Genomic DNA, 20,675 nt, shown 5'->3' with positions numbered 1-20,675 from the left:
CCCTGATGCTTGAAGGTAGTATGCTTTGTCATAAACAGACCCAGGAGGCTTGAGTTAACTCTGTAAGGATTTCAAAGTTACTCCACCCAGAGCTTCAGTCATGCCCAGGAATTGCAGCCCCATTCTCTGAAAATGCAGAAATCAGTGTTATAAAAATAAGGCATTATAGAGACTGTTAGGTCTTTCCCCTTGGGAGCATTTATAAATATGAAATGTACATGGCTTCAAGAAGCCATACTAAACTAAAACTAAACTTCCACAATAAATGGATTGGGAGCAAATTATTTTGAAGCTACCACTGCACTTTAAGTAAACTGGAATATTTCCTGTAATATCTCCAGTGCAAACTCATTTGTAACCTTTTTCACCAAATTTGGAGCTGAAATGAGCAAATGCTTGCCACATGCATCAGGAGTCCTCTAACCCAACTCACTGTGTGGACATTCTCTAAGAAACAGGTGCCATGAGAGAATCAGATTTGCAAAAGATTTAGTGGGAGAAACATTGGTGAAGGAGAAAGGAGAAAGAATGGGAATAGGTGGGGTGTGCTTTCAGACCATGATGCATGTTGAAATCCTGATAAAGGAGAGCAGGAAGGAAGGAGAACTGAGCAGGAAATCTCAAATTCAGCACAGTTTAGTTCTAAGAAAGCTTCAGCCAGGCTGATGGGGACTCTCAGAGCATAAATCTCCCAGTATAGGAGTCCCATATCCCAAGTAATGTGCTGGTCCTCATGCCCCATAGTGTTCGCTCATTAGTTGGAGAAAGCACAAACAGCACAGAGGACTGAGAAGGGCAGCAGCTGAGCTACCAGTCCACCTGCTGAGTCTACAAGTCAATGTCAAAGCTAGGACTCTAGAGAGGCCAGGATGCTCAGAGAGCATGCTTATCAGCACACAAGTAAGATTATCTGCTAAGGTAGAAAGATCCCATGACTAGGAGAAGACAATCCACTTCAAGTCCTAGCTTTCACATTGACTTGAAACAGGAAGAGTCAAGGCTGCCATGCACTGTGTTTGAAACAATGTTGTCCCCTAAAAATGACTCTTCTGTGACCCTGAATAGGCTCTGTGAAGCCATAAATTGAATATGCATGGTAGATTAGCAGTAAACTATTCTACCAACACCATTTTTCTCTTCCAAACGCTATAAGTTTTCATTCCTACTGGTCAAGATAGAAATATCTCAGAAAAATCAAATCAATGACAAAATTTTATTTAGAAAATAAAAGTCTATTATTCTTTCATTTGAATATTTCCAAACAACCAAGCCCACCCTGGGCAGCCCACACAGTGGCTGTTCTGAGGTACTGAAAAAGTTACCATCATCCAGCAAGAAACTCTTTATAGGGTTAGTCTTTCATTCCATTCTGGGTCAATCAGCATCTGAAATTCTGATATAGAAGCCATCCAAGGAGAGCAAGGTTGAGCCATCCTTAACTCATACCCAGATGAAACAATTTCCGAAGAAAGGCTGGTCCTCCCCAGTAACCCCTAAAAAAGAAATAATACAGAAGTTACTTGAGGTAAAAGAGATGGGATGACCTCAGCCTGTAGGATGTTAAAAAGAGAGGCGATGCTCACAGAGCATTCTTATCACCACACAAAGTAAGATTTGTCCACTAAGATCCCACAACTAGGAGAAGACAACATACTTCCATTCCTAGCTTTGACATTGACTTATAGCATGAGCCTGGACATGCTGACTCAATTCAGCAAACCTGTATGAAGCCTCCGTTACATGCAAACTGCTTTCACTTGCTCATGAATTAAATGATCAGGGTTTTTTAACCTTAGCCATATTGAAATTTTGAACCAGATAATTACTTATTACAGGGGGCTATCCTATGCATTGTAGGATGCTTAGCAGTATCCTGGCCTTTGCCCACTACATGCTAGTAACATCCCTCCAGTTGTTGGCAACCAACAATGTCTCCAGATACTGCCACATGTCCCTTGGAAGGCAAAATTATTCTTGGTTGATGACCACTGATATAGATATCCTGACTTACCAATCTTATCTGAGTTTAGAAAAGTCAAAAAAGATCATCAATTTTTGGAATATGAATTATTAATTTGTATTACTCTACTATTATTACATGCCTACTGTTACCTGGCTCTTTCATATGTTATCACATTAATCTCCATCTTAGGAAATGGGCAGTTTTTGGCAGATAAGGAACTTAAACACAGAGTTTAAGCAACTTACCCAGGACATAAAACTAGTAAGTGGCAGATGCATCATTCAAATAGAGGCAGGACTCCAAAGTCTGTGCTCCTAATCATTTTTATTTTTCCCCAAACATAATAAAAACAAAAGTAAAGTAGCAGATGAGATAGTAACGTGGCATGTGAAAATGATTGACTGTTATTATTTATTCACCCAGCAACAAAAAAAGACCAAAACATGAAAATCAGAAGTCATGTTCACTGCCAATAATGAAGAAAAGAGGCAGCATTCCCTATGGGTGATAGAGCCAACCCCTTTCCTCACCCAGGACATCCCTCTTTTTCTAATGTGGCTGAGGCTCTGAATCCTTCAGGGCTGCCATCACTGATGAGAAATGGCACAGCATGGAGGCAGGTGTGTGTGTGGGGGGGGGGGGCCATTAACAAATCCCATTTTAGGTGGAAGCTGCAAGGCCTCTTTGAAATCATGACCCTACATAAGGTGGTGCAGTTGCTAAAAGGGGTGCCCTCCACACCAGGACCAGGTGATGCACCTACCTTAGCATGACATTCCAATACAGGAAAGGCATCAGGTCAGCTTTCATGAGATACATGGAAAGTCGCTCCTTGCTCTGATCGAAGGGGAAGGTTTCCAGTGGCTGAGCTTTGTAGTCAAACTCCGCAAGAATCACACGGTTGTAGCCAGTCACCAGTGGACAGGATGTATAGCCATCATACTAAAATTGAAATGAGATTGTAGGACTGAGAAGTAGCATTTTTATGGGATTATATACGAACTATAGAATTTATTATTTGCTCTGAGTAGTAGTTACAATGTTTTTCTTTTCTTTTCTTTTCTTTTTTTTTTTTTGGGGGGGGGTGTATCCTAATTTTTTGTATAATGAAAAATACATGTGTCACCACAAAACAGTACTGAAGGCAAAAACTAAAGTACCTGTACTGAAGAAACTAATTAAGAAAGTGGCAAAATTGTGGGAAAACACCACTTTCACACAGAACAGAAGGTGATAATTGAGACTGATTATTGCAAGGTATACGAACCTTCTTCTTTGGTATTTGATTCTTCATAATCAGAGAAATTGTTCTATCAAGTATTCCTGATTGAGCAGCTATAAGAGAAAAGGAAAAGTCAGAAAAAAATACAAGCGTCTAGATTTTCCATGAAAACTAATTTGCAAATGACTTTAATGTAAACAAGTTAAGAAGATTCTATTTCCCATCACCCTAGAGTGGAACAAGACCCTCCTTAGATCTTGAAGTTCTATTACTAGAGGCAGAGGTGTGTATGTGGGGATGCGGGGGGGGGGGGGGGCCTTCAGTTCATCAGAGGTCCACAGGGAAGTCTCTATTGTTTAGAAATTAAAACACTAACTCTCTTCAACAGGATTATAAAGATGGTCTTACTCCAACCCTGTTCCCTCTCTTCCTGGGGGCTGATGGCTGTCAGTTTGGTCTGCGTGCCCTGTGTCCCATAGGCATCCAGGATACCCCTGTGTCCCTGCTCACAGACATCCTAGATTGGCAGCCCCAGACATATCTGACTCAGTAAAACACTGGGCCTTCCTCTCTGCAGGGTGAGGCTGGACCAGATGGATACAGATGTAGATGTATATGCATCCATCTACACATTGACCTCTCTCTCTTAGCATACCTACAGATGTGTGTTTTTGTTTTGCAATGACAAGAGCAGAACAGCTGCCTTTTTTATTATGAGAATGTTTAAACACTGCCATTTTTATTTCATCTAACCCATTGTAAATGCTGTGTGTGTGTGTGCACACACAGACATGTGCACGCACACATGTAATATTTATATAGCAGGCAGCATACCAACTCACCATAAATATTTCTGTGTATCTCTGATAGGTATGAGGTTTTAACTCAAGAACAATAGCATTTTTATACCCAAAAATATTATCGATAATTACTTAATATCATCTAATCCCACTGTGTGTTCAATTCTGAATAATTAAGACTACCAAAAGAAATAAGCAGTACCCAGAGATAAAACATTAGGTTTACCTTTCAAGGAAACATATATTACTTTTATATCACAAAGCTCTCATTAAAGTAACATTAATCAGGAAATAAGGGATCAGAAATTTTTTTCTGTAAAGAAAATATTTACATCTTGTGGGTCAAGACACAAAAAGCAGAGATTTTAGATAACAAAAAAGAAAAACAACTTTCCACAAAAATCTTGTTGATGAAATTCAAAATATAATAAATTTTTATAATACATGTCTACTAATTCTCACTAATAGAATAATGATTTTTTTTAGAATAAGTAAAACATTATTGCTATCTATCATTGAACTGATTATTAATTGTTCTGTCATAGAAACTGTTCTTAGCCAACTGTACAAAAATAGGCAGCAGGCTCTATTTGGCCTGAAAAGTTTAGTTTGCTGATGCTCAAATTTAAAAAGCAATGAAGATTTTCTTTTTTCTCTAGAATAAAGAGGTTCAAAAAGAGAGAGAGAGAGAGAGAGAGAGAGAGAGAGAGAAGGAAACAACTCCACTTAAAACTATTAAATTGCCCACTATTCATTGCCCACTATTCAATATTCAATATTAGCAATATTTCTAAATATAATGTTTCCCTTTTGGAAAACTTTGTCTTTCAGGCCATAAGGAGTCTGGAATCTATACTGAGAAGATCTGAGGAGGCCCCTGCTGCAGGGCAACATGGCCAGTTGGTGTCACAGCAGAGAGGTTAGGCCCATGGCCCCAGTAAGCAGCCATACTCCACACCCAGGCTCAATGTGCAAGTGCACAGGCAAACATGAGCTGTGCTCTTCCCTGTATTACAACCTCCTTCTGTTATGCCAAAGCCCTCAGTTAATCTTTGTTAAATGCCACATCCTAGTCTTGGCTGTGCTGTGCTATAGGTAATTAAAGGAGACTCCTAGGGCAGAGAGAAGCAGAGAAAGGCGGGAAGCCCCAAGAAAGCCACATTCAACACAGCAAGACAAGGTCTTACTCACAATAGCATAATGGTCTGGAGAGTCTGGGAAGGAATGACTGCAGAAGAAGTGTGAACATTGCCTCGGGACACTCAGAGGACTGGCAGAGGGGAACCTAATGAGAAATGCCAACCTCCTTGGAGAAAGCTGGAATAGATATTCACAGATGTGAAATGACAAACAGCAGCATTCACTGCAATACTGTTAGATATGAAATGGGTTGAAAAGAACCCAAATACAAACCAAGAGTGGATTTGTACAATAGATCTGGAAAAACCATATAATAGAATATAGATTCTAAGAAAGCAGATATAAAAACAACAGGGATGATCTCTTCATGGCTGGAGGGATATAGAAGCTTAGCCAATGGAAGACAGGCCTGAGAGCAAGGCTTTGCCCATTACAAAACAAACTGTAATTTTTGTTCAACCATATTTAATACCATCTACCTGAAATATTGAATTAAATGCATGTTTGTTGGTTGGTTGGTTGGTTGGTTGGTTTGAAATAAGCCAAATTTTGCATAATCTGGGCCTCTAGTCACAGTATTTCTACCAAATGCATAGGCTTGCATTAAGTGAATGTAATTAAAAGTATTGCCCCTGAAACTACATATAAATTACAAAGAAAAAAGGTGGTTTGGCCACAGGAAGTGGGAGGTATGGATATCCTTTAATTAACCCAATGATAAGATCAAGCTTCACCAAAAACAAGACAAAATTAGCATAATGGCTCCTGCAGGGCCAGAGGAGATACAAAGATTCCCACCAAAACACTTAACCTGAATCTAGCCATAAGAAAACAACTAGACAATGCTGGAGATGTAAGTCAGCAGTAAGAGAACTTGCCAAGCAGGGCCAAGGCCCCCATGTTCAATCAAAAAAAAAAAACTAGACCAACTAGACAATTTCTAAATTGTGGGATATTCTACAAGATAACCAGTCTAGATGTGTAGACCCCTCAAAACTGCTCATGTCATTAAAGCAAAAATACAAATTTCAGAAGGCCTGTTCCAGATGAAAGGAGACGGGAGAGTTGTGACAACCAGTGCAGCGTGTGGTCCTTGACAGGACTTAAAGGGGATGGGAGAGTTACAAAGGACATTTTTAGGAAAATTGGAAAAATTCAAACTGGATTATACATATGACATGATTTCATTAAGTAATGTTAAATTTCTTGGACATGATAATAGTCTTGTATAGATATGGAGGAAAATGTCCTTTCTCCTAGGAGATTCAGAATGAAGTACTTAAAGTAAAATATTACCATGTCTAAACTGTGCTTTCAAATGACTCAGCAAAAAAGTTCCAAGCATGACAAAGCAAATGTCAAAAGCATTAATAACTGGTTAATACCTAAATGGCATGTGAGTATTCACTGTACTTGCCTTCAAATTCTTCATTGGTTTGAGATTTCTGAAATTAAAAATTTCAGATTTCTAAAATTAAAAATCTCAAACCATCAAATTACCTCTAATGATGAAAACGACATTCAGAGGTTTTCTTAGAAAGTCTATCTTAACCCATTACATCCCAAGTTTTCAATTCTGTGGATATTTCAATGCAAATGACACAGGTGTATTAAAATAGATTGGAAATCATAACCTAGAGCTTATCTATAATTATATTAATTAATATTATAATATTAGAATTATATTATTATTGTGTGATTATACATACATATTATATAATTAAGTTTTTTATAGGTGGGACAAAATGGGTTAATGTTGAAGAAGGGAAAGTAGTACAGTATGTTCCACAAGTGTGGAATTCACACAAATACAACCATACATATCAGCAGGGAGGTCCATGTTTTATAACATCCAGAGAAGACAGTTCCTGTCTGTAAAGGACACAATCTAAAAGGCAATTCTCCCCATCACTGCTAGAGCAGAACATGGAGGTGAAGAATTTAGTTTTCCAGGCTGAGGCCTTAATCGTGTACCAATCAGGGCATGCTCCACTGTGTTTGTCTTAACAGAACAATTTTCTGGTCTGCAAGCTTTCATTGACTTGCATGTGTTTTCTAGGGAAACAAAGGCTTCTCCAGTTTTATGGTGTTTCAGGCAAGAGAATAATAGCCAGCCTGTCTGGTGTCAGGGGCTCAGAAGGCCAGGGATTTGAGTATGGCAATATAAGAAGTACCAGAATTCTAGAGAGCTAGAAAGTTTAGGGTTCTTTCCCTAAAAACAACTCCTCTGACCTGGAAAAGGCAAATAAAGCAAGGTACTGTGGTGCACACTCTAACCCCAGCAACTCTGGAGGCTGAAGCTAGTTCAAAACTAGCCTCAACAACTTAGTGAGATCCTGTCTCAACATAAAATAAAAACGGCTGGGGATGAAGCTCAGTGGTAGAGTGTCCCTGGGTTTAATCCTTAATCCTTTCTTTTTTTGAGGACAAAAAGAAAATGTTTCAAAAGAGAAAAAAGGAAGAAAAAGAAAAAGCAGACAAGATCACACTTTTGGGGGACAAAGCATTCAAAAGTTTACTTCTTCATACCACACTAGGTTCATTGACAACTTGTTTCAGCCTCAGAGAGGTCAAAGTCATTTTTAGGCCACAAAATGGCCTTCCATTATTAATATAACACTGTTTGTGCCAAACTTTTGTTTCTGTTACAATGGAGACCTGGAGAGACGTCAATTTGAGAGGAGATACAGAGCTGGGTATCCTACCTACTGCTGCAGCGGTCTTTGACGTAGGAAGGTTGGTGCAGTCCCCAATCCCAAACACATTCATGTATTTCTTGTGCTGCAGAGTTTCTTTATCTACATCCACCCAGCCAGCAGCATCAGCCACGGGACTTGTCTTGAGGACATCTGGTGAGCTCATCGGCGGTGTCACGTGCAGCATTTCATACTATGCAAAAGGAGAACATCCAAATTTGCATCTTTTCAATCACTCTAGAGCCCCACAAGCTCTCCCCCACACACCCTCTTTACTCCTTACCTTCCAGTTCTAAGACTTTATGATATAAAACAGAGGTTTATATGTTTAAAACCATAGAAAACCTAGATCAGTTCATAAGCTCTCTGTTGAGGATCCAAGATTATTAGGCTATTGAGTACATTTAATTTTTTATGTGTTTGTTCTCCATCCTGGTTGAACATTATAATCATTAGGGAATTTTTGAACTCCCCGGCCTCGGTCTGCACTCCAGACCAATTAATCAAAATCTCTGCTGGAAACCCAGGTGTCAGCACATTTCAAAAGCTTCCCAGGTGATTCCCTTGCAGCCAGCATTGAAAACCACTGATTACAAGACTTTTGGAGGATTTTTAAAAATTCAGATTAAGAGTAGAAATGAAAGAATAGCTGACCTAAAATCCTACAATCAAAGGAGACACAAATATCTTCCTTCTTTACAAATTTCCTAGAAGAACAATAACAATTCATTTATCCAAGTCCCCACCTGCAAACTCAACTATCCAGAGCATAGTTGAACCAAAGTAAAAGAGAACAAATTACAAAGTTAAGTTCCTTCACCCAAGTGTATATGCTTTGGGCACCTACCTCACTCACAGTCCATTCACTTTTTTTTTTTTTTTTTTTGAGAGAGAGAGAGAGAATTTCAATATTTATCTTTCAGTTTTCGGCAGATACAACATCTTTGTTTGTATGTGGTGCTGAGGATCGAACCCGGCCGCACGCATGCCAGGCAAGCGTGCTACCGCTTGAGCCACATCCCCAGCCCCCATTCACTTTTTATTTCCATTCTTTACTCCTTTTATTTGTCAATCCACATGTTCATCTGCCTGTACACTCAAACATTTTTCTAATACCTACTCATTGCCAGATGCTAGTGTGGGTAATGAGGATATATAATTAAAAGACCCATCACTCCTGCCTTCTTGAGTACAGAACCTAGCTGGAGAAACAGACCAGAAACTCAATAAATGCAATTGCATTGCAAGGGAATAGGTAAGGGGAGTATTATGGGAACTCGGACAAAGAGATACTGATCCCAGTTTGGGGATCTTTGAGCTGAGCCTTGATGGATGAATGGGAGTTGTATTTATTCAACATTTGTCAATCAACTACTATATATCAGGTAACTTATTCCAGTATTACAGATATAATCCTTTTTCCCATATTTTATTCACTTTTACTTTATATAAAATTTTTAACAAGTTTGGTTCTTTCATATTCCAGTCCATAACATTTAAGAGCTGATGAGAGAGGAATCAATCTTTAAAAGTTGCAATTTTCTGAGAGCCACAAAAACTACAAAAATGATACAGATGGGGGCTGGGGTTGAGGCTCAGAGGTAGAACACTTGCCTAGCATGCGTGAGGCACTGGGTTTGATCCTCAGCACCACATAAAAATAAAATAAAAAGATATTATATCCACCTGTAACTAAAAAATAAATACTTTAAAAAAAAAATGACACAGGGACTGGGGCTGAGGCTCAGCGGTAGAACGCTCTCCTAGCATGTGCGAGGCACTGGGTTCAATCCTCAGTACCACATAAAAATAAATTAAAAAATAAAGGTATAAAAAAAAAACACAACGATCTTAAAAAAACGATAGAGATGGAAACAAAAACACAGACCCTTTTGTAAAATGATAACTAGCCCTTCTCATTCCAGTTGGCCCTCTGAACATCACTATATGAGAGCCCTTCAAAATGATGACTCTGAACTGATAGAACCAGATGACCAGGGACATCCTATGACAAAAGTGCTGAAAAACAAGTGATTCAGGAACTGGCAGGAAGGCTCCCACTGACCAAATCTGGGCACCAAAATAATTAAGGACATAAATGAATTATAAACTATTGGGGAGTAATAAAAATTCATGAGTCCATACCAGTAATTAAGAGAAGAAAGGCTCTTAATGACAGAATGCCAAGAACCTACTGGTAGAGGAGATGGAATTCTGAAGTTAGAAAGCAATAATTTTCTAACCACCACAGTAAAGACTAGACTAGGCAAGTGTCATCAATGGTTGCTATTTGTTTACAGGGAGACTTTAATGAGTACAGTGTTTATATGGTCTTACAGTATCCCCCCACAGACTTTCATATTAGCAGGGTAGAAAATGAATAGTAACTATTCAATGGAAAAACTGGATTATAACTTGATGGCAATGAGCAGGTATTAGAAAAATGTTTGAGTGTACAGGCAGATGAACATGTGGAAAGACAAAATACACATCATCCATAAAAGGACAATGAACATTGTGTGAATATAAATGAGGTTCCCTAGAAGGACACAACCTTGGTTATGCAATGGTCCAGTATAGAAAGAATCACCCAAAACTAATCACAAGAAACTGTAGTCAAACCCAAAATGTGGAAGATTGTATTTTTTAAACAAGTGGTGGAGGGGGACTGTATTATTCCAAAATGTGAATGTTATAGAAGACAAAGAAATCCAGGATAAAAGAGGCTAAACAGACATCACAATTAAATGCAATGCTTAACTATATATTAGGTCCCTGAGGTCCTGTACTGGAGAGGAAAAGTACAGTCAATGCTATTGGGTTGGTTGACAAAAAAAATGCATATAAATAGTAGATTAAAATGATGTATCTGTGCAAGGTGTGGTGGTGCACACCTGTGATCCCAGTGACTTGGAAGACTGAGGCAGGAGGATTATAAATTATAAATTCTAAGCCAGCCTTGGCAACTTAGTTAAACCCTGTCTTGAAATTAGAAAGAAAAAAAAAACAGATGCCCATAGGTTTGATCCCTAGTATCAAAAAAAAAAAAAAAAAAAAGTATCTGTGCCAAATATACCAAGTTGAGAACTTCTATGGTTTATGCAGTAAAATTCCCGTAACTTAGGAAATGTATTCTAAAGTATTTAGGGGTAAGGGGGACATAATAATATTTGATATCTGTCTCTAACTTATCTTTGGGAAAATTGATAAAGGTGTATAGATAGATAGATAAAGAGAGCTCAAATGATGTAACTAACGCAAATGGCATAAAATACCATAAATGAATCCAGGTAAAACTTATACAATTTTCTTTATGTTCTTTTTATTTTTGCAGCTTCTCTAAATTTGAAATTATTTCCAAATAAAAGTTTTTTGAGGTTATGACCCTGAGTCATCAGTAGCATTTTTAATGATATTCGGTGCACTTCATTTAAGAAAGGGAAGATATGGGCAATCAATTTTAAAAAGACTTTGAACTAAAATGCTTAAAATTTGAAATTTTCATGTTCAGAAGACTGATCTTTGATTCACCTCAAAATTCCTTTTTATGGAACCCTTCATTCTTTAAATGCTGAATGAATAATCTGTGACTGTGTAATGCTTCCTCACTGCTAACAGCTCTTGCCAGAATGGTGTAAACTAATATTCTCCTCCAGGTTCCCTTACATCTTGTTCTTAATCCTTGTAATGCCTCTATAAAGTACTATCAACACTTCACAGAAGAAACTGAGACACATAAAGAAAAGCTAGATCTTTCCAGAAAAGGTGGGAGTTCTGCCAGATTCTTCAAGAAGGACTTTGAAATGCTGACTTTTATGCACAAGTGAAAGACATTAACAGTCTCTTCCACAGGTGAAAGACACCTCTGTTACTCTTGAAGTACTCCAGCATTGCTTCCTGCTCACAAGAAGGGCTCTTTCTCACGGGCCACAAGTTGAGACTACCATCGTATCCTGCATTTCAGGAAACCCTCCCTCAACTCTTTAGGTGATAACTAAAGTGGTGTGGACTCCTATAAACCCAGAGACTCTGGAGGCTGAGGCAAGAGGATCATGAGTTCAAAGCCAGCCTCAGCAAAAGTGAGGCGCTAAGCAACTCAGTAAGACCCTGCCTCCAAATAAAATACAAAATAGGACTGAAGATGTGGCTCAGTGGTCGAGTGCCTGAGTTTACTCCCTAGTACCAATCAGTCAATCAATCAAGTGGTGAAATATTTTTGGCTGCTTCCAGTGATGTGGTTCCAGGAAAAGTAGAGTCAAAGGAATGGGATAAAAGTTCACTTGCCACCAGTAGATAAACCCTCTGCCTCCCACTGACACAGCCTCTTCCAATTTGTTCTTCCCAACCCATTTTGGTCCACCTCCTCAGCCTATCAGTGCCCTCAGATGCTCATTTTAACCACTCTTCCTTGGCATGTGATGATGGTAGAAAGGGACTCAGAGTCTACATCCACCCTCAGGTCAGCAGATAAGACCTCAGGCAGTCACCTTGACCTTGACACTCACTGAAAACACTTGGGTCTCTCCAGGTTTATCCAGGTTCTCAAAAACAGCCTCTTGTTTATCAGCTCGGACTTCAATGAGGTTTTGCTTATAGTTCACAGTGAGGTTCCTCTCCTGGATGATCTCCTGCAGGGCATCTGCATACTTCTTAACCCCAAAAATTGTTCCAAGAGCAGTGTTAAAAATTATATTGGCCTTGGATCGCTTTCCAGTCTAAAAAAAAAAAATGAAAGAAGACAAACAACCAATACCAGAGCATACTTTAGCCATCTGTTTTTTTTTTTAAACCCAGATAAGAATTAAAACCCTCAGAAGAAAATTTGTCAGCTTTTTTTGCATCTTTACATCTCTGTAACCTAGTAGGGTAAGGTGTGGGTTGATCCAATGCCTCCTTTTTATTTTCTGCCCAAGACACAACAACTAAGTACATCTTTGAGTTGGAGGTTTGTTCCACCAAAGGATAGAGGTGAAGGTCAAGTCCAGGTAAAGAAAGATTAGAGCTGAACTGCTTATTCATATACTCACGATTCCATCACTCAATAAATATTTACTGAAGTCCTTGAACTGGCCAGGTATTGTTCTGGGTGCTGTAGGAATAACACTGAATAAAAAAGTTCCTACAGCCTTGGTGTTCTGAGGAGGACAGTATTCTCTCAAATTCTAAGATCTTATGGCACCTGAGAGAGAACCTTCCTCCCAGGACTTCCAAGACATAGGAGAAAAGAGTTTTGAAAAGGGAACTCCCAGGATGGAAGAAACAGCTGGTCTCCTGCCCTTTCATTTATTCCACTCTTTTTAGGATTCACTTACCTGGATCTCACCATATGAAGAAGATAGGTGGGTAAGAACCTCAAAAGGTTGTGTCAACCCCTTATGACCCAGAATAAACTTTCTTAGAGTCAGAAATTATAATTGGAGCTATCTCTTCATTCCCTACCCTACAGGGTTGTTGCAGTTTACAGAACTCAGGTGAGTCCTGAGCAGTGCCAAGTTCCGAATGCACATGCAACAAATCTTCAGTCCCAGCTTCCATACCCCTTCTCCCCGTGGGTCTCTTTATAGAACCACAGCCTTCTTTGAGTCCTATCAGTGTCTTTAGTCAAACCACACTTTGATGACCCAAGTGTCCATCTCAGACATGGGCACAGTGGGTGAGAAGAGCTGTCCTCACAATCTCATGCCAGGCATAACTTGAGCTGCAAACATCCACCCTTACACAAAGGGTGTTGGGAAAAAGCTGAGAAAGCCGCCCCCACCCAAAATCTCTTTCCACAAAAGTTCAAAGTTTCATATGAACATTTTTTTCCTTTAAAATTGGCATTTTGCCTTTATATTTGCAAAAATGCATATCAAGAGCAAGAAAATATTCAAAACCTTAAATCTGATTGGAAGCAGTTGAGGATGGCATTATATAGAAAAGTGAATGATTTGCAATTAATTGTCTAATTACAGATATGGAAGTATTTAAACAATCTCTAATATAGTTCCTCAGTGGATTTTTATACACATACTAAAAAGTATGTCATAAAGACTAATAATATGTAATACAACTGAACTGGTGGGTACAGTATAATGGTAATCATATTCTTTAAAAGCCTATTGTAAAATCTTTGAAAGGACATGTCAAATTGATGACAGGAGCTTTATTAGAGCAAATGGAATATGAGTGACTGTTCCCTTTTTTCTTGTAAACTTCCAATTATATAATTCTGTACATATATAATAAAAATTTAGAAATAAAAAAGATTCTATGATAGGAACAAATATGGATTTCTGGTGATCACTGTATTGTCACTGTCTACCCCTCCCCTCTGTGCTGGAGAGGAAGCATACCTTTCTGAAGTAGGCTTCTGATAAATACATGATCTTCTGGGGGGCTCCAGCACACTTCACTGGAGTATTTGGGAAGGTAAAGATGGCATTGCCCTCCTTGAAGTCCTGCAGAGCTTTCCATGTCTTCTCTACGGTCTTAACTGAATAATTGGACCCTATTTTTGGATGAGCAAAACCTTCAGGTAGGCCTTTAATCTGCAACCAAGCACATAGAAAAATTGTTTTTAAACAAAAGTACAAATACCTTTAGAGCCCTTATTCTCTGCTATTTTTACAAATTTTCAAATATTCTAGTACTATTATTAACCCCCAGTATTCACACACACAGAGCAGCCAGGTGAGTGAGGGTTCTCAGATCAGAATCTTGGTACCTGAAGCCACCTGTCCAACTGCAGATTGGGTCCAGCCTGCAGGAGCCCTCTATCTCCCTAGCCTGGGACTATGATTTGAATGTAGCTCTTCCCACCTTCAGAGTGAGGGCAGGATGGCAGCCATACTTCCTTTAAAGAGAAGCAGTTTCCTAACTGGGAAGAAGGAGGATAGGCAGGACCAAGAGCCATTTATTTATATTGCCGATAATACGAAACTTAAATTACCCTCCCTTAAGTTGTACCAGATCAAATTCTTGGTAAAGGTAAAGGCAATAAAGTCAGGTAACTGACTTTTAAAGCATGGACTTTAGAATCCTACAGACCTGATCTGAGTCCTAGGTTTCCAATTAATAGTATTATTCTCCTGAATAAATTATCTAATATTTCTAAGCCAATGGGCCTCAAAGATCAGCAGCACCAGCACCACCTGGGAACTTACTAGATATGCAGATTATCAGGCCCTACCCTAAACCTACTAAAATCAGAAACTCTGATAGCAGGCCCCCAAATCAACCTCTAGGTGATTCTGAGGCACACTGAGGTTTGAAAAGCTTATATTTAACATCTATAAAATGGGGATTTAAAAAAAAAAACCTGCTGCATAGGGTTGTTGGCAGAAGTAAATGAGACTATGCATTTGCAAAGGGCTTAGGAAAATAACATGCACACAGTCAGTGCCCCATAAATGGTTTATTACTGCCAATAGGATTGACTGGATGCGTACTCTAAATGTTAGAGGGTTCATAGACTGTAGTGAAGATTGAGTTAGGGAGACTTAAGCACCTGTTCTCAGCAAGGGCAGGTTCAACCTCAACCATCAAGAAACAGTCATCAAAATGGGCTGGTCGCTCCACACACCCTCGGATCTCAAGGAAACCGTGTCATTCAGCAGTGTCCTGAATTCTTTACTTATCTTCATTCAATGTTAAGAACAACTATTCCTTTGTTACTGATCATTCCTGTTACAGTTCATATGATAATAATATTAGCAGTATCAATAATAATAACCATTATCATGATTATGAAATCATCTCATGTTTTAACATTTACAGAGTTTCTCGTCTATGCTGGCACAGATATTCACCACACACTATACCTCTGAGGGAGATAGGGAATAGTCCTTAGAATATATAAGAAAACTGAAGCAGAGTAAGGCTAAGAGACAAACCCAGAATCTTACCTAACTAGACACCTAGCCCTCTGACCACCCTCCCAGGGGTCTTCCCCCAGGACTTCCACACCTCCCAAATCCAAGCAAAACTACTCTCCAAGAGATAATTAGACAGCTAACCTCTTATCACCTTCATTATTTTTCTCTAGTCTGAAGAAGCTGTTATTAAGGGGAAAGATGTCATAAAGTGGTAACCAAGTTCCTTTCAGGAAGGTTTATGACCCCTCATCCATCAGAGTTGCTTCCTGGAGACTTTGAAGCAGAGAGATGCCAAGAAGGGAGGAGAAGGAAGGAGTGAGAGTCAGCAAAGAGATGAGTCAGAACTGCCCTTTGGCTGAACAGTAACAGGCTGTGCTCTGGGAAGCTGAGGACTGTCCTGTCACACAGCGAAGATCAGTGCAGATACCCTATGAAGCTGGCATGAGAAAGACGCAGAGACAGATGGGCAGAGAGAGTCTGCCGAGGTCCAAGAGAACCCATACCAAAGATTCCACCCTGCCCAGGGGCCCACCACATTTCTGCCCTAGAGTGCCACAGACATCTCAATATTTTTATCAAATAACTCCCCCTTCTTTTCTGGTTTACGCTAATCTGAATAGTTATCTAGTACCATCCAAGAGTGCCAAGCAGCAAGCTAGCCATGGCTAAATTACTCACATTCTCTTACCCCCAGTTTCCTCATCTTTTACATAATGATAAGAACATCTCCCTCATGAGAAGTTGTAAAGAGTCAGTGTCACACTTCCAGCATGGTTCCTGGCACACTGTAGAGATTCCACAATAATAGCTGCTTCAAAATGCTAAGAATTCTCAGCACCAGTTTCTCAGTCCTCCTCATAAGGCACTGGGGGCCGCTGGGGAACCAGTACTATAGAGATGTGCAGCCTTTGCTAAGTCAACACTGTGGGGCTGTAGGGGAGGCATGGACCTCCCAAAAGTAGTTGCAATTGACATCTTTCTCCATACAGTCTATTCCACAACTTTTCTGTTATTATATTAGACATGACCCATGACACCATGACTCAAAATCGTCCTGCAACATTCTCACCATTGGCTTCTCCAATGAGAAGCCAATGAAACACTTATAAGTGTAGCCAATGCTACACTTATCTTTGCATGAAACACCTGAGGACATTTTCGCCACCCTCATCCCCCCACATGGAATGATTTGGGTTTTTTACTTCAAAGACCTTTCTTAGGCCACCTCAGATGAGACTCTTGCAACATCACATTCCCACAGCTTGTGACCCATGCTTTATGTGTTTCAACTATTTACCCACAGTCCCCAACAATTTCAGGAAATCATAGCAATTACTGATTTATAACATAGTGTTTTAGAAAAATAAACTTGAATCTGGTTGTTAGAATCTAGTTCCCAAGCTCACTGAAAAAAGAGCTAAGGACCTTCTAGGGTAGTGTTTTTACTATGTTATGGTTTCATATTAAAAAATCCAGCCTCTGCACAACAAAACCCAGATGTCCTTCCAGCAGCTGATATTCTGCCCTTAAAGTCTGCTTAAGAATTCATAATCTAAATCTTACTTCCAAAGTAAAATGTAATCTTTAATACAGCAAACTCAGTCCCACAAGTGTGGACATGGCTGCTATTTGGCAAGAATTACTATCAGGGCACTCACATGCTGAACTCTGATTAAAGCTTAAAGCTAAAGCACGTTGTTATCATTGACAGAATCTTAGAAAAGACTTTTTACACCATAAAAGGACCACTGGGAAATAAAACTAGGAGAGGCTTCATTAGATCTTCTTTCTTGTTAAAAATAAATACAAAGCAACCCAATGCAGTGTTTGATCTTGGCATAAGTAGGCCACTGTAACACGGGAACAATTTCAAACAGTACCTTCTCATAGTCCAGCTGGATTCCGAGAGCAATAATAAGATATTTGTAGAAGATCTGCAACACAAAAAGATGTTATTTTAGACCAGGCCTCAAAAAGCAGCAGCCCAACAAATGACTCTGGCCCCAGATGTGTGTGGTCAGAACTGTGTTTCCATTTGTCACTATGAATGTCTTGGGGCAGAGGGTAGTGGGTAGGAATGGCAGGGAGGGATGCTCACTCTGACTGGCCATCCTGCCCCTTATCTATGGCCTCTCACCTGACTGCTTCACAAATACTACGTAACCTGCCTGACCCCTGAAAGCCCACCTAGGTTTTACACGATTGAAAAATAATAAATGCTACACTTATTTGTGCAATGCTTGTATTGATGCTTTTTTTATATTTAGGGGTGAGAGAATGACTTCCTAATCAACTTTATTTAAATCTAACGACATGAATTGGACCAATATCATAATTGGTAAACTGCTATTTGAGAATCATTGAAAAGGATGTGATACAGTGTATTTGTTCTTACTTAATGATCTATATGTGAAAAAGTCCCCTCTTCAGATGGAGATGTTGTGATTATTCATTAGGAAGATAATAATATACATAAATATTATGATGAAAATGCAGGTTTTTAGGATCAGGAAAAAAAAAAAAGGTTGGACAAAAAGTATGTAAAAAGGATGAAAAGTATAAGAACACTAAAACACCAGAGTTGGAAAATGATTAAACTGGGACTTGGGAGCCCAGCAAGGAGCAATAGGTTATGATGGCCATGATCTCATACCAAGTGGAGAAGCAAAGTTGGCAGGCTGAGCGAATGCCTGGATAAAGAAAGAGGACACCAAGGTTCAAGAATGCTCAGGTTCATCTGGAAAGCCAGAGGGGAAAAGTGGCTGAAAATGTCCTGCCCTGGAATCCAGGAGACTCAGCTCTGAGGTCACCAAGCTTTCCTATGACTTAGTCACCCTTGCCACCAGACCCCAGACCCTCCTGGGGTTCCCTTAGTGCGGTATGCCAGATGTTATAGTACTCACTTTGAAACACAGGAGTTCTCCCCTTCCCACTACATGGAACACTTGTAGAAGATGAAAGTTTACTTCCTATTCCATGTATTGCTAGAATCTAGCAGGGTCAATAAATTAAAGTGAGGAAATCAGTAATGTTTATTAGATAGATGAATGGATGATTTAAGTTGCTTATACAAATTACAATTTATCAAAGTAGACAGATGATATAACTATTTTCATTCATATGCTCTTCCTATCCATAGACAACTGGTGCCTTGAACTCCTTAATTCTAAAGAGGCCCATCGAATGGCTGACTGAACTGTGTGACGTCATCAGGGCATGTGAGGTGAGAGGTGGCCTGGGATCTGGGGTTGATGATCTAAAGATGAAATACAGGAACACTGTCAATTGTGCATACTTTCATAAATTTATTAGAGTGTAACAGTGATTATTTCCAAGGACTATGAACAGACAACCTTAAGATTATGGGGGAGTGGGCAGATGTGGAATCATTAGGGAGAATAAGCCCTGGACAGTAAGAGAACAAAAAAAAATAAAATAAAAGCTTTAAGTATTTTGAATGAGTTTAAGTTTCTGGGCCAGATGACCTAAACCCTAAGGATTGCAAAATCTGGCAGTCAAGACTTTGGAGCAATTACAGAGAACAGTTTGGACCTCACTAGAAGGCTGAATATGGACAACTATACTCACCTCATTCAGGACTGGGGAAGGACAATCCTGACACTGATAATTTAGTAAATTAGACTGCTAATCCCTTGCAGAATTCCAAGTTCATCTACTAAATAGATGCCACATGGTAATTTAGAAAAAGAAGAGCACCGACAAGTGCTCAGAGATGATCCACCTGCTTTAAGTCAGCATTCAAGACTGTGCTGCATACAGTGCACACGCAGGAAATATTTCCTTTTCCTTCTTTTCTTGTATTCTTTTTAAAAATAATAAAAGTCATAACCCACTTGAATCTAATGTATGAAATATGATATGTCAAGAGCTTTGTAATGTTTTGAACAACCAATAAAAAGATAAAAATAATAAAAGTCCTTGAGCATTCCCCCTGTGCATGATACTGTTCTAAGTGCTTTCCATATTTCCATTCATAGAATACTCATATTTTCAAAGCTGATAATAAGCCAGTAAGGTAGATATTACTATTTCCATTTTACAAATAAAGAAACAGAAACACTATTTACTCACAAATATTTACTGAGCACCTTCCATGTGCCAAATAGCATGCTAGGTCCTGAGTGTACAATGACTAATAGACAGACACAGTATCTGCCCTCCAGGGAAAGAGAAGTCTAGTGGGAAAGAGAAAGTTATCAGATAATTACTAAATCACAGAATGCTGTGATAGCACAATAAGAGGAACCTTGACCCAGTATGATATGTCAAGGAAGGCTTGCCCAAAGGGGTCATTTCTAAGATAAAGCTGAGTAGGTGTCAGCTAGGGGTAGAGGAGAAAACCCAATCCCCTGGGGTAAGAAGGAGGCAAAGACATTTGAGGAAATGAGAGGCCAGTGCAGCAAGAACAATGTAGAGAATAAAACCAGGTAAAGTCCAGAGAAGGAACAAGCCTACTACTGCGTTATAGGAACTGTTCCAAATAAATTACTGTGTGGGGGAAGAGTCAGAGACACAGAGTCTGGTTTCCATGGTTCCTTCAATTCAGTCTTTCACCTAGTGGATAAGATAAGAAAAGTACAAACTAAGAATGGAATGACTGGTAAATTGAATAATACTTGCTAAAGAATGTTGATTAATTTATGCAATCTAAAATAAGTTCTCTAGGGATATATTATAAAATTAAAACTTCAAATGAAGCCATCTGTGGATAACAGCTAGGAAAATTTGCTAATTGGGTGACAGATTCATAAATCCAAAAGATCCCAACCGGTTGGGAGGATGAACTCAAACAAGAAGATGATATCTCACACGAGATGCTATGTGATGACTTCTGAGACCATCTATCTATGAATACTTTTGCTTAATAAAATCCTGAAAGAAAAGTTTCACCACATTGCACCACCACCTTCTTCCCCAACCTTAAACCAAGACCCTACAACTTTCCTAAGTGTCTGAACCTTAGGAGTAATGAGTAGG

The 20,675-nt window shown here is 39.2% G+C and overlaps 1 protein-coding gene across 2 annotated transcripts in view; it reads right to left on the bottom strand.

Moving 5' to 3' along the window:
• Positions 1-1,194: 1,194 nt before the first annotated feature.
• Positions 1,195-20,675, bottom strand: part of Sqor (sulfide quinone oxidoreductase) — a 47,012-nt gene continuing 27,531 nt past the window's right edge. For both annotated transcript variants that reach the window (XM_046461858.2, XM_046461857.2), the window contains exons 4-10: positions 17,558-17,611; positions 14,157-14,351; positions 12,327-12,536; positions 7,831-8,014; positions 3,231-3,298; positions 2,727-2,905; positions 1,195-1,493 (exon numbers count right to left, since the gene is read on the bottom strand). In XM_046461858.2, coding sequence (XP_046317814.1) covers positions 1,436-1,493; positions 2,727-2,905; positions 3,231-3,298; positions 7,831-8,014; positions 12,327-12,536; positions 14,157-14,351; positions 17,558-17,611 — 948 coding nt within the window. In that variant the 3' untranslated portion in view covers positions 1,195-1,435. The remainder of the gene's footprint in view (positions 1,494-2,726; positions 2,906-3,230; positions 3,299-7,830; positions 8,015-12,326; positions 12,537-14,156; positions 14,352-17,557; positions 17,612-20,675) is intronic.

This window comes from Marmota monax, unplaced genomic scaffold (assembly GCF_021218885.2).
Source record: "Marmota monax isolate L192 unplaced genomic scaffold, Marmota_monax_Labrador192_F-V1.1 WCK01_AAM20220418_F8-fsc00001, whole genome shotgun sequence".
Classification (NCBI taxonomy): domain Eukaryota; kingdom Metazoa; phylum Chordata; class Mammalia; order Rodentia; family Sciuridae; genus Marmota; species Marmota monax.
Note: the sequence above shows the minus strand (reverse complement) of the source record. Positions and strands in the feature narration are given on the sequence as shown.